The sequence below is a fragment of the Pristis pectinata genome, chromosome 7 (assembly GCF_009764475.1).
Source record: "Pristis pectinata isolate sPriPec2 chromosome 7, sPriPec2.1.pri, whole genome shotgun sequence".
Lineage (NCBI taxonomy): Eukaryota > Metazoa > Chordata > Chondrichthyes > Rhinopristiformes > Pristidae > Pristis > Pristis pectinata.
Genome location: NC_067411.1, coordinates 58,416,068 through 58,429,186, shown reverse-complemented (window position 1 = coordinate 58,429,186; position 13,119 = coordinate 58,416,068). Strand labels below are relative to the sequence as shown.

At 41.5% G+C, this 13,119-nt stretch overlaps 1 protein-coding gene across 2 annotated transcripts in view; it reads left to right on the top strand.

Moving 5' to 3' along the window:
* The first annotated feature begins 457 nt into the window (after positions 1–457).
* The window catches only part of zcchc7 (zinc finger, CCHC domain containing 7), a 187,213-nt gene continuing 174,551 nt past the window's right edge, over positions 458–13,119 (top strand). The window contains exons 1-2 of one of the 2 annotated variants that reach the window (XM_052020061.1): positions 458–529; positions 7,248–7,877. In XM_052020061.1, the coding sequence (XP_051876021.1) occupies positions 7,268–7,877 (610 nt within the window). In that variant the 5' untranslated portion in view covers positions 458–529; positions 7,248–7,267. Of the gene's footprint in view, positions 530–772; positions 841–7,247; positions 7,878–13,119 lie in introns of those variants that run through there. The other variant, XM_052020063.1, reaches the window with a different exon arrangement.

Sequence of the window (13,119 nt, the reverse complement as noted above, 5' to 3'; positions counted from 1 at the left end):
TGGCTAAAACCACAGTTTAAGGAAAGCATGGGAGATTTACAGAGGATATGAACAACATTTTTTTCATCCAGAGCATGGATGAAATCTGAAATGAGCTGCCTTCAGAGGCGGTGGATGCAAGTACTCTCATATATTTAAGAAGTAAGAAACGCCATGGTATAGGTTACGGACCAAGGGCTGGAAATTGGATTTATTTAGATGGGTACTTGATGGCTTGCATGGGCAAAGTGGGCCGAAAGGTCAGTTTCTGTGTCGTACTTTGACGTTATGGTTAAAATTGTTAACCAATTTAATTGCACAATGAATATGCGTGACATGTAATTACATGCTTACACTGTGGCCTCGCACTGTCACGGAGTGACTGCAGAAGATTTTATCAAGGGATATTTCATGGTTGGCTAGCTGCTTCGGAGGCTGGCGGAAGTTCTTTTTGCCGGCACAAACGTCGGCGAGCACCATGGTCGGCCAGCTGAGATGGCAGCGTGAGAGGGGGTAGAAGCGCTGAGCGGCTTGTTCCTGATGTAAACAGGTCAGTGTCTGCGGGATAAACCGCTCTTTAAGCGGCTTTCAAACATTAGGAAGTTCCTCGGGGAACGATGGCGTACATAAAGCCAAAGAAAACACGTAGGTGTCACAAATGTCTGGCCACGTGGGGCGCCTGCTCCAGCGTTGATGCCCGGGGCCTGGCCACTAGCTCCAACCCCTTCGCAGCCATCGACGCAGCACGTGGTGCATCTGGCCACGTGCCCGCGCGCGCACCCTCCTCACGGCGCGCGCTCGGAGCTCTTGGGGCGAGGGGGCGCCATGGGATGGTCACGTGCCCCAGAGTTGGAAGTACAGGTACGGTTATCCTGGAGTTGTTGCAATGTCCATACCAGATATGCACCTGGTTTGGGACCTGAACCACCTTACATAGAAGACTAGTCAGTTTGGTGCTTGCCTTTCTTGGATTCAGCGTGATGCGTTCAACGGGATGGATCACAAAAGGTTACTTTAGGGTCCAAGTTGCATTTTAAAGCCTGATCTGACTTCTGTACGTTGCCAATTAAAATTAATGGATCAACGCACAAAATGCTGGAAGAACTCAGCGGGTCAGGCAGCATCTATGGAGAAAAATCCGACAGTCGACGTTTCGGGTCGAAACCCTTCATCAGGACTGGATCTTTTGGTTTGGAAGAAGGATAGCCCATTTGGCTCCTTGTATCTGCTGCATCATTCAATAAGCCTCATAATTTCAGTGAGATCTCTCTACTTTTGTACTCAAGTCTTCTTGCAATAATGGTCATGATACCATTTTCCATTTCAATTGCCCATTATACCCATACAATTTTCTGTGACTCTTGTACAAGAGCAGTTGGATCCCTCTGAACAACAGCATCTTTCAATCTCTCACCATTTAAAATTAAATGTTCTGTCTTCCTATACTTTTTAATCAAAAGTTCTTCCACACTGTACTCTATTTGCTGTAATTTTACTCAGTCACTTAACTTGTGCTGACATAAAGTCCAAGCTTTAAGCTGAGAGGGGAAAAGTTTAAAGGAGATTTATGTGGCAAGTAATAGGTGCCTGGAATGTGCTGCTGCAGGGGTAGTGAAAGCAGATGTGATGTATTTAAGAGGAATTTAGGCAGGCCTATGAACAGGCAGGAAATTGAGGGTTATGTATCACGTGCAGGCATTTGTACAGACTAAATTGGAATCATAATTGACACATACATCGTGGGCTGAAGGATCTGTTACTATGCTGTACTGTTCTATGTTCATTCATACACTTGACAGCAAAAATGTAACTTGCCTATTGAATTGGACAGGTGTTCCAGAGATCAAGGGGAGTCGTAAACCAATCTGTGGCTGCCATGCTTGGTACCATTTCATCCAATGCTGAGATAAAATGCCACTGCAGATTGTGCAACTCTCTCTTTGCTCCAGCGACTCCAGTTTGATTTCAGCTGCTTATACTGTGTGTAGAGTTTGTGTGTTCTTCCTGTGACTATGTGCGTTTCCCCTGCATGCTTTGGTTTTCTCCCACATCCCGGAAATGTGCTGATTGGCTAGTGTAAATTACCCCTAGTATAGGAGTATTGTTGTTAATGGGCATGTGTAAGAGAATGGGTAACATGGAAGTGGTGGAAGGGGAATGGGCTGAGAGTTGGCATGGAGTCAGTGGGGCGAATGGCCTCCTTTGTCATAAGGAAATATAAAAAAAATCAGTCATTTTATTACCAAGATTCAGTGGAAGTTGGGTCAAAAGGAGGTACTGATGTAGCTTTAAGTCATTGCTTGCAGATGTGCAGCTCTGGTATATCTCAATACTGGTTTTGACTTTCAAATCCTGCACTTTGAGGATCCTTAAATGAAATGCTTTGGCTACATGTCAATAGATATTTCTGCAAGGTTGTTTTTGGTAATACCAGGCTGACGGAACAGAAGATTTGGGCTGTGAAGTTAACGAGGTCAGAGGTATACTAAATGATGGTGCAGTATGTTGATGTCACTGGAGATATTGACTCATCAGTTGTGATGTCACATGTAATTTGTTGCCAAAGCCATCCAAGTGCTGAAGGGATATGCTTGGCCTTTATGCCATTGGGATTGAGATGAGAATCTACTTAAGCTCACCTGAGTTTAGGTGGTTTTCTCACTGGTGCCTGAAATTTGCCTTGGGAACCTTCACCTCATAATTCTGACAAAAAATCCTTCTGTGCTATTCCATCCTGAGTGGAGGAGTTTTGTTATACACTCTTCACTACCACATTCTGGGCTTGTGACATTTCTTAGGGGTGGGAGAGTTGAACTGAAGGTTCTTTGAGTGAGTCCTTCAAGCCAGATCCACAAATGTGGTGCCTGAAGCAACAGTTTATAACAATTTCATAAGCACCTTGAAGATCTCCCAAGCCAATATATTAATTGTTAGAGTGCAGACCTGATTCAGTTACCTGAAAGGGCAATCTTTGAAATTTTGATGACACAAGTTCCATTGCTTGGTCTTCACCTGATCACTGCAAACGATCATGAGTAACAACAGCTTGTGCAAAACATCTCAAGGCATTTCACATGGTTGTTATTAAATAAGTTTGGCACAAAGCCAGTTGGAGAAATTCAGCATAAATGTCTAAAAGTTTGGTAAAAGATTAAGAGATATTTTAAAATGAGGAGTGGGGTTATGAGGTGTAGGGAGAAAATTGACCACCATGGTAGCCGGGATCTCCTTGTGGCCAGCCACTTTAATTCCACTTCCCATTCCCACACCAACATGTCTGTCCACTGCCTCCTACACTGCCAGGTTGAGGCTAAATGCAAATTAGAGGAACAGCATCTCATTTTCCACCTGGGCAGTCTCCAACCTGATGGCATGAACATCAAATTATTAAACTTCCAGTAACAGCTCTACCCCACCCCTCCATCCCTTTTTTCTTTTCTCTCTAGCCCTGATCCAACTGGCCCCTGTCATCCTATCTCTTTCCCATCCCCCACCATCTCCATCTGCTCAGCACCCACACTATCCTCCCACTAGTTCTCCTTCCTACCTCCCTCCCTTTATTCCATGCTCCACCATCCTCTCCTATCAGATTCCATCATCTTTAGCCCTTCGTCACTTCCAACTATCACGTCCCAGTTTCTGACATCACTCCCACTCTCCTCCCTCCCTCACCTGCCTATCAACCACCACCACCACCCTCCCCCCCCCCCCCCCCCCCCCCAATCTGGACTCACGTATCACCTGCCAGCTCTGGCTCCATCTTTTTATACTAGCTATCTCCCCCCTTTCCAGTCCAGATGAACGGTCTCAACCTGCAATATTGACTATCCGTTTCCCTCCATAGATGCTCCTGGCCCACTGAATTCCACCAGTGTCTTTGTGTGTTTCTAGCATCTGCAGTCTCTTGTGTCACCATCTGATGTATACTTTGTCAGTTGAAGTCTCTTTCTAGTGTTTTGATGTCATGTTCCAATCATCCTTCTGCAATCTTATTCCCCCACCAAACCCTGTTCAGTATGTCAGTTCGTGTAGGGGAAATGATGCAGACGGAAGTCCAGTTTAATTTGCTGTTGGTTACGTGACTTTTGCTGTTTGTCTGTTTAAAATATTAGCTTTCTTTTATTTTTCACTTTCTGAGATAAATATTCAGGAATTCTCTAGCTTTATCGTGGGGGAGAATGGAATTTGTACAGGAATTTACATTGTCTAAAATTAATAGACTAGAATTTCTTGCAATGGCTAGCTGCCCATGGTCACAGTTGACTTAGGAAAAACATCCAAAGTTTTTTTTAATCTTTACATGTCAGCTTGCTGCTAATTGATGTCCCCAATCACAATAGTGTATGTATGCCATTGGCTGTGGGTGTCAGGGTTAAGGGGACCAAGAAGAAGTTTTGCTTGCAAATCATTTGAAAAATTCTTTTTTTGATTAACTGCAAAATTTTATAATAATCTATAAATGATTCTGAGTACCCTGACCTGATCTTTCTCATCCATTCACGCACTTTATATAAACAGATAAATGATCTGAGGTTGGGGTCAGAACTGTAAGGTTTCAATTATTTTAAAATTTTGACCAGTTGTGGAGTATTAAAATTATCGATTGCAAATACATCTGCCTATGATGTTATTGTTAGGAATGACCCACATAAAACTGGTAGAGATGAAGTCGCACCAAGGATACCATTCATCATATTGTATGGCATTGAGCTGAATGGATTTGGAACAGATTTAACAGCTTAAAACTGGAGCTTCCTTCTGACTTTTCTTTTAATGAAAGGGATTTGTTCATTGGTGATTGTTGAATTCCATTTGCAGCTCAGAAAATAAGGCAGACAGTCCTTGCATGTGGAAGGCTTGGACAGTATTTTAAGGCATCACCTGATGAGTGGTAAATGATATTTGCCATAACACAGTGCTATGCTTGACCATTACTGTGACCATTGGTGTTACCAATGTTGAGTCCTCCATCAATGTCTGGTTTGTGGGGGAAGGAGGGTGTGGGCAGGTGGTGGAAGAAGAGAAACTTTGTGGTAAGAGTTGATTAGAAAGTTAATTGAATAAGTTACATAACTACTACAGCTACAAAAAAATCAAAATTTGGGTTTCCTATGGCAAGTGACTCACCTCCTGATTTCCCCAAAGTCTTTCCACTATTTGAGGTACAAATCAGGAGTGTAATGGGATGCTTTCCACTTGCTGAATGTAGCGCCAATACTTTCAAAGGTTGGCATCATTGAGGACAAAGCAGACTACTTTATTGGCAGCCCTTCCATCAGCCTAAACATACATTCTCTCTAAACACAGCACATCTTGGCTACGTTGCATACATCTATAAGGTGCATTGTGGATGCTTACTTGGGGTACTTGTACCTCCTAAACTCAAGATGCCTATACCAAAAAGGACAGGGGCAGCAGACACATTGGAAGTGCTGTCACCAGTAAGTTCTCCTCCAAGTTGCACACTATTCAGAGTGCTTTACTGTCTTTTCATTGATGGATCTGAATCCTGGAATATGCTTCAGTATTGTGGGAGTAACTTCATCAGAAGAATTGAAGTGCTTCCAAAAAGGTAGTTCATCACCATTTTCTCCAGCATCGTTAAGAATGGGCAATAAATGCTGGCCTTTTGTTGTGTGCAATACATTAGTTTTGTTCTATTATTATCTGAAATAGTTATGCCATTAAAGTGTCTAGTTTCAAAGAAATAGCTGAAGGAATGCATTAATTATAATTGTTCAAGATTTCTTATATTCGGTGATAGTACTAGAAAATTAGTAGGAATTGCTCCAGTTCATTAATTCCCTAGTAATATTACATATAGTTTAAAAAATGTGATACCATTTATCAGAAATGTGGCAGAATACATTAGTGAGCTACATGACACTATAGTGTCAATAGTGAGAAAATGCTTGTGAACATTTGGAATAGTATGTGATTAGAGGTATCTGCTTGCTTTTGACACAAGAAAATTACTGAAGTTGAGATACAAGACTGCAGATGCTAGAATCTGAAGTGACAAAATAAAATGCTGGAAGAGCTCAGTGGGTCAAGCAACATCAACGGAGGCAAAGAGGTGGTTGACATTTTGGGTCACGACCCTGAGACATACTGAGAGTATAGAGGGAAGATAGTCAGTATAAAGAGCTGAGAGGGAGGAGTGAGACGGGCTGGTAGGTGATGGGTGGAACCAGGCAAGATGGAGGATGATGGACAGATGGTGCCAGGTTGGGGGGGGGGTGCGGTGGGTGGGGGGAGATGAAGGGGGAAGGTGATAAGTGGAACCAGATAAAGGAGAGATGATGGGCAAATGGAACAAGTTGGGGGAAGGCCTTCTCCCCCAACCTACCCTTCTTATCCCCCCCCATGTCCCTTAACCTTGCAATCTGGTTCCATCTGTCCGTCATCCCTCCCTTATCTGGTTCCACATCACCTTCCAGCCTGTCTCTAGCTTCCCCTCCCTCTAGCCTGGCTTCATCTGCCAATTTTTTTCTCTCGTTCCTTATGTTTCCACCTATCACCCACCAGCTTCTGACTCTTAAATTACCCCTCTCCTGGCTCCATCTGCCCATCATACCCAACCTCGCCTGGATCTACCAGCACCTACCAGCCTCATTCTGACCCCCCTGTCTCTCACATCTATATGCTGGCTATCTTTACACTCTCAGTCTTGATGCAGAAGATTACTGAAGTACACGAAGTCCCCAGATTACGAACGAGTTCCATTTTTGAGTCTGTTTGTAATTCAAATTTGTATGTAAATCGGGACAGTTACTGTTTAGATAGAAAAGAAAAGATAATGATTAAAGGTTAACCCTTACTCTCGTTCCAATTGATGTCTTGCATACCGGAAGGAGCCTTAATTAACAATTGTTCTCCCTCGGGCCGATGAACCGCTTAAAACGCGCAGTGTTTTGAGCGTCGCGTGAAGTAGTCTGCCCGTTCATTAGTACGAACCATTGTGTGTAACTCGATTTTTAAAAAAATAATAGGCTTTACCGAGGTCGGTTCATAAGTTGGGCATTTGTAACCCGGGGACTTCCTGTATTGGATCAAGAAATTGAGGTTTTGAGTTCAATACTTAGTTTTTTTTTAATCACTGTTAACCACTGAAAATTTTATGTTTGTATCTTCTGGAAGGATCAGGAGATGCACTGCTTGTTAACTATTTTTAAAAGGTCTTAAATGTGGAACTTGTTGGAAAATGCACAATGATGAACAGCGATTTGTTTTAAACTGGTATTTTTTTTTGCTTCCATTTTATACAGGGTAATTTAGTTTTTCCACAATGTTTTGTTATGATGACTTGGAGGCCTATGAAGATGAGCTGTATCATGAGGAATCTTCCAGTGAGACAGAAGTTGATAGTGAAGTGGAATTCCAGTTATACAGTCAAGTACACTATGGAAACAATAATACTGAAATGAAGATGGATGGAAAAAGGGATACAGCTGCTGTACATCTAGATACCACTTCAGTAAAAGATAATGAAAAGCAGGCAGCGAGAACCAAAAAGCTAAATGTTTCCTCTGATAGTGATGTCATAGTCATTTCAGGTGGCTCTGATGTCATTATTTTGTCAGACTCTGAAGGCGATGATAGTGTTTATACTCATAAGGCTGCTAAACCTTCAGAATGTTACCCTAAGCAAAGAAAAGATCAATCCGTAGGAGAGCCTGCACCAGGATCAGACACTGGTACAAATCATTCAACACCAGGTGTGAATAGACTGGCTGAAGTACAGAAGTTGTATCAGTGGATGGGCAGAACATGTCCACAGATTCAAGAGAGAACACCGATGAAAGAGAGTGATGATGATGAGATAGAGAATCAGATGGAAGATGATGACAATATCCAGCTCAATATTGTTGATTGTGACGCACTGAGGAACAAAGGAGGTATGAGTTTTGTTTTACAGCATATCAAAATGTACAGTTGAATGTAATTTTAACATGTATTTCTGCATGGTGAAATAATAAGGTAACATTTTTCTTCCTAAGGTGAAAGGACAGTGATTGGTGAACTTTGTTGCCCGTTAAGCTATTCCAAGCAATGTAACTGACTAGTTGTAAAAAGAACTCTGCAAATGAACAGTTGAAATTGCCAGAGAAAAGATTTTGCACTGGTGAGAATTCAAAAGCAGGCATTGATTTTTATTATGATAAACTAAATGTAATGATGAAACCATTTCTACATTTGACATTTCAGATTAGATAAAGTTCAGTAACCAAATGAAATGTAAAGACAGAAAAGATGTGCAGTGAACAAGAGGATTAGCTGAGGTAACTATTAATGTGTTAATTGAGATAATCAGTGGAGTGTATTTAGATAAGTTATTTTTTAAGTCCATTTTGTTAAGTTGGACTAGATGCAGAAATGCCTGAACAAACCAAAATACTTAGATATAGATAGAATGTCTTGAAATACACACCTACATCTTGGCTCAATAATACCATTCTTTCTACGGGCCAAGCCTCATTCAAGGACTTAAGTATACAACACTAAACCAAAATACTACAGATGCTAGTATTTGTAAAAACAGGAAATGATGGAAATACTCAATAGTTTGTGCTTGACGAAGCTGCTGTCCTTTCTCTATTCATCTAATGGACCTGATTGGTGGTTTCAAAAAGTATATTTGGTGGGGGGGGGGGGGGGGAGGCGGTGGGAAGAGGAAAGAAAGGGGAGATATCAAAGGCAGCAGGAACTAAAACATAGGCTTGCTTCATTCTAGTATCAGCATCTAGCTAAGATGATGTTTCCTTCTCATGCTAGATAGCTGCCTTATCTGTTTGAAAATCCATCTCTAAGGATAGTACTTTGTTGGTAGCCTGTTTTGAACAGGATCTTGTGGATGCCTTTCTTTCTGTGTCAAAGGCTTTTTGTAAATTAATAAATGCTACATACCCATGAACAACAGGTGTTTCTCTATTTCATCCCCCACTCTGCCCCCCTCACCTGTAAGCACAGTGCGAAGAACATGTTTGTTGTGGAGCATTCAGCTCTAAATCTACACTGTCTATAAGGATAGACTTTGGGTGTTAGCTAAGAAGTTTTCATGATAGCATTTTTGTAGTGTTCTTGCTACTAAAATTGGGTAACTTGGAAACCCTCCATCTAATAGTTAGTTTGCTTCCTAACTGGCTATTATTAATTCACTGGCTTTGGCTGATTTCCAAGTTTGAAAAGCTGAGGGACCTTAAGTTTGAGAGCATTGGAAAAGGGGTTCTGTACCGGATAGATATGACTATTCCTAGAGACACTGTTCCTAGGTTTGGTGGCACTGAGGGTGGAATGCTTGGTAGAATTTGGGTAGGAATTCTGTAATGAGGGACAACTGAGGAGGATGTCTCAGTACTAGAGAAGAGGAACATTTTAGATGGCGGGAGGACATCTGAGTGGCAACAACCGCACAGTTGAAGTGGTCAGACTAATGAGAATAAAATTGTTTGCTGTTTACAGCAGAAAGTGGCAGCAATGACACATGCAGAACACTGACTACATATACATTACAGGAATTGATCTTCAAGGGTGGACCTCTTCAAGAAAATATTGTCTCGGAGTTATATCAGTGTAATATTGATTTTATGTATCAATATTTCATAGAAGTGTTTAATTCTTGTGCTACCTAAATATTACTTTTCTGGGGGGAAGAATTAAAGATTCCTCAACTTAATTAAACTTGACAGCTTCATTGTTTTTTTTGTTGCAAGCTTCTAATTGCTGGCAATAGTGTTCCCAATTTTGAAATTAATTCTTCCCCTTCTAAAGACTCTACAAGCTACTTAAGATGAGAGCTGCTGAAGTCTAGTTATACAACTTATTAGCTAACAGAATCATACATCACAGAAGTGGGCCTTTTGACCCAACATATCTATGCTGATCATCAAGTATACTATTACTAATATATACCAATCCAATTTTGCACTACTGGTCCATAGCCTTCTATGCCAGGGTGTTACAAGTCCCTGTCTAGATACTTCTGAAATGTTATGAGAATCTCTGCCTCCACCATACCTTCAAGCAGTGCAGTTCAGATTCCATGCTCCCTGTGGGTGAAAAGATTTTTTTCTGAGATCCCCACTAAACCTTAAACATACATGCTCTGGTTTTAGTCACCTTTGCAATGGGGAAAAAAAGTCTAGGTAATGTCCTGGTGAATCTCCTCTGTACCTTCTCCAATGCAATAATCACCTTGCTATACAAAAACAAACTGCAGGAAGAACTCAGCAGGTCAGACAGTCTCTGTGGATAGATGAAGGGTCTTGACCTGCAATGTCAACTTTCCATTTCCCTCTATAGATGCTGCCTGACCTACTGAGTTCCTCCAGCCGTTTTTTTTTCTCTGTATTCTAGCATCTGCATTCTCTTGTGTTTCCAGGTCCTTCCTGTTGTATGATAACTAGAATGTCATGCAGTACTCCAGCTGTGACCTAATCAATGTTTCATAATGTTGTGCTTGTGTATTCTATGCCCTGGCTATTGATGGCAAGTATTCTGTATTTCAGCTTATCTATCTGTACTGGGATCTTTAGACTGTTATGCAAAGATTCCTCTCTTTCTCGGTACTCTCTAAGATCTTACCATTCATCTCTGTCTTAGCCTTATTAGTCCTCTGAAAATGCATTGCCTTAAACCTTTCAGGCTATTCTATCTGCTGTTACTTTGCCCATCATACTAATTCATCAGTATCGTCCTTTAGCCTAAGACTACCCTCCTTGATATCAACACCAATTTTTGTGTCATCTGTGAACTGCTAAGAAGTGAAAATGGGAACAGAAAATCCATTATGCAAAGAGATGGGAGCATAATTGTGATTGTAATGGAGAAGAACAGTTGATGGGTGTGCCAGTGCCTGTCAACACTCCTTATTCTGCATTCCAAGTGCTTTGGAGAACAGATTGATGTACTATCATGATGCATTTAATACAGTGGTATCTAGAAGCACAAGTTTCACTTGATGTAGAGTGGCAGGCTATCTGCCAGATTTTCCAGTGCATGAAATACGACTTCTGTGTATTTGTTATTATTCTGCAACCTGGTCTATCAAAATGGCTGAGGGAATACAGAGGTGAGGAGGGCAAATAGCCAACAGTCCTGAAATTAGTTTTCTGGAATTATGCTGACTACCTGGAAGGGCATAATTGAAGGTGCATTTGGTGATGATGATGATCATAATTCAATGACAATTAGCATTGTTTGAGAAAAGAACAATGATGGAGCAGGGTTAAATGACACAGAAATTGGTGGTGTTGCTGATGGTAAGGAGCATAGTCTGAGGCTGCAGGATGATACTGATGAGTTAATAAAATGGATAGAACAATGGCAGATGGAATTTAATCCTGGTAGTGTAAAATGGTGCACTTTGGGAAGACCAATAAGGGTAGGGCATACACTGTGAATAGTAGGGCTATAGAAGCCAGTGTACCTCTTGCCTTCCTTATTGATAGGTGCACCTGCATGTTAATTTGTAGTGATTTGTATATGAGGACACCTAGATTGTTCTGAACAGCAACACTTATCAATCTCCCACCACTTAAAAGTACTCTGCTTTTCTATTTTCTTCCCATCAAAGTGGATAACTTCACATGTTGCCAACTTCTCTTTCATCTGTTGTGTTTTTGCCCATTTGTTTAGCTCCTCTCTATCCTCCTCTGAAGCCTCTTTGCATCCTCCTTGCATTGCCATCCAGCTCTGTATTATTTGTAAACTTGAATATATTTGACTTGCTTCCCTCATCCAAATCAGGCGTAGCATACAAAAATGAGTAAGGTGTGATGAACCTTTTCTATCTACTACATTTCTGGCCTAATTATAATCTTCCACAGTTCTCTAGATTTGGTAACCATTTCAAATATGTTGCTCCACCATTTAGGAAGGGCAAAAGAAGGAAACCAGGGAATTACAGAGCAATTAACTGAAATCAATGGTTGCATGGATTTGTGCATGGCAGGTTATGGCTTACAAACTTGAGTTTTTTGAGGAGATGACAAAGGTGATTGATGAGGGTAGGGCAGTGGATGTTGTCTACATAGATCTTAGGAAGGCACTTGACAAGGTTCATTGTGATTGGCTGATCCAGAAGGTTAAGATGCATGGGATCCACAGCGATTTGGTTGGTTGGATTCAAAATTGGCTTGCCCATAGCAGATGGGGGTAGTGGTGGACACGTGTTAATCTGACTTAACTACCAGTGGTGTTCCGCAGGGATCAGTGCTGGGGCTTCTGTTTGTGATTTATATGTAAATAACTTGGATAAAAATGCAGATGGGTGAGTTAGTAAGTTTGCAGTTGGCACAAAGATTGGTGGAGTTGTGAACAGTGTAGAGGGCTGTCACAGGTTACAGCAGAATATAGATCAGTTACAGATATGGGTGGAGAGATGTCAGATGCAGTTTAATCTGAGCAAGTTTGAGATGTTGCACTTTAGGAGGTCAAATGTATGGGGAATGTATACAGTTAATGGTAGTACCCTTAGTAGCATTGATGTACAGAGAGACCTCGGGGTCCAAGTCCATAGCTCACTGAAAGTTGCCACGTAAGTAGATAGGGTGGTAAAGAAGGCATATGGCATACTTATCTTCATTGGTTGGATCATTGAGTATAAGAGTAAGGATGTCATTTTGCAGCTATATGACATTTAGTTTAGGCTGCACACAATACTCCAAACTGTGTGCAATTCTGGTTCCCCCCCCCCCCCCCCCCCATCATAGGAAAGATGTGGAGGCTTTGGAAAGGGTGCAGAAGAGGTTTACCAGGATGCTGCTTGGATTAGAGTGTATGAGCTATAAAGTGAGGTTGGACAAACTTGGGTTGTTTTGTCCGGAGCATTGGAGGCTGAAGGGAGGCCTGACAGAAGTTTATAAAGTTGTGAGAGGCATAGGTAGGGTAGATGGCCAGAATCTTTTTTCCAGAGTAAAAATATCAAATACTAGAGGACATGCATTTAAGGCGAGAGGGGGAATGTTTTAGAGAGATGTGTGAGGCAATTTTTTTTTAAAGAGTGGTGGGTACCTGGAACCGACTGCCAAGGATAGTGGTGGAAGCAGATATGATAGTAGTGTTTAAGAGGCTGTTAGATAGACACAAGAATATGCAGGGAATGGAGGGATAAGGATTATATGCAGGCAGAAAAGAGAG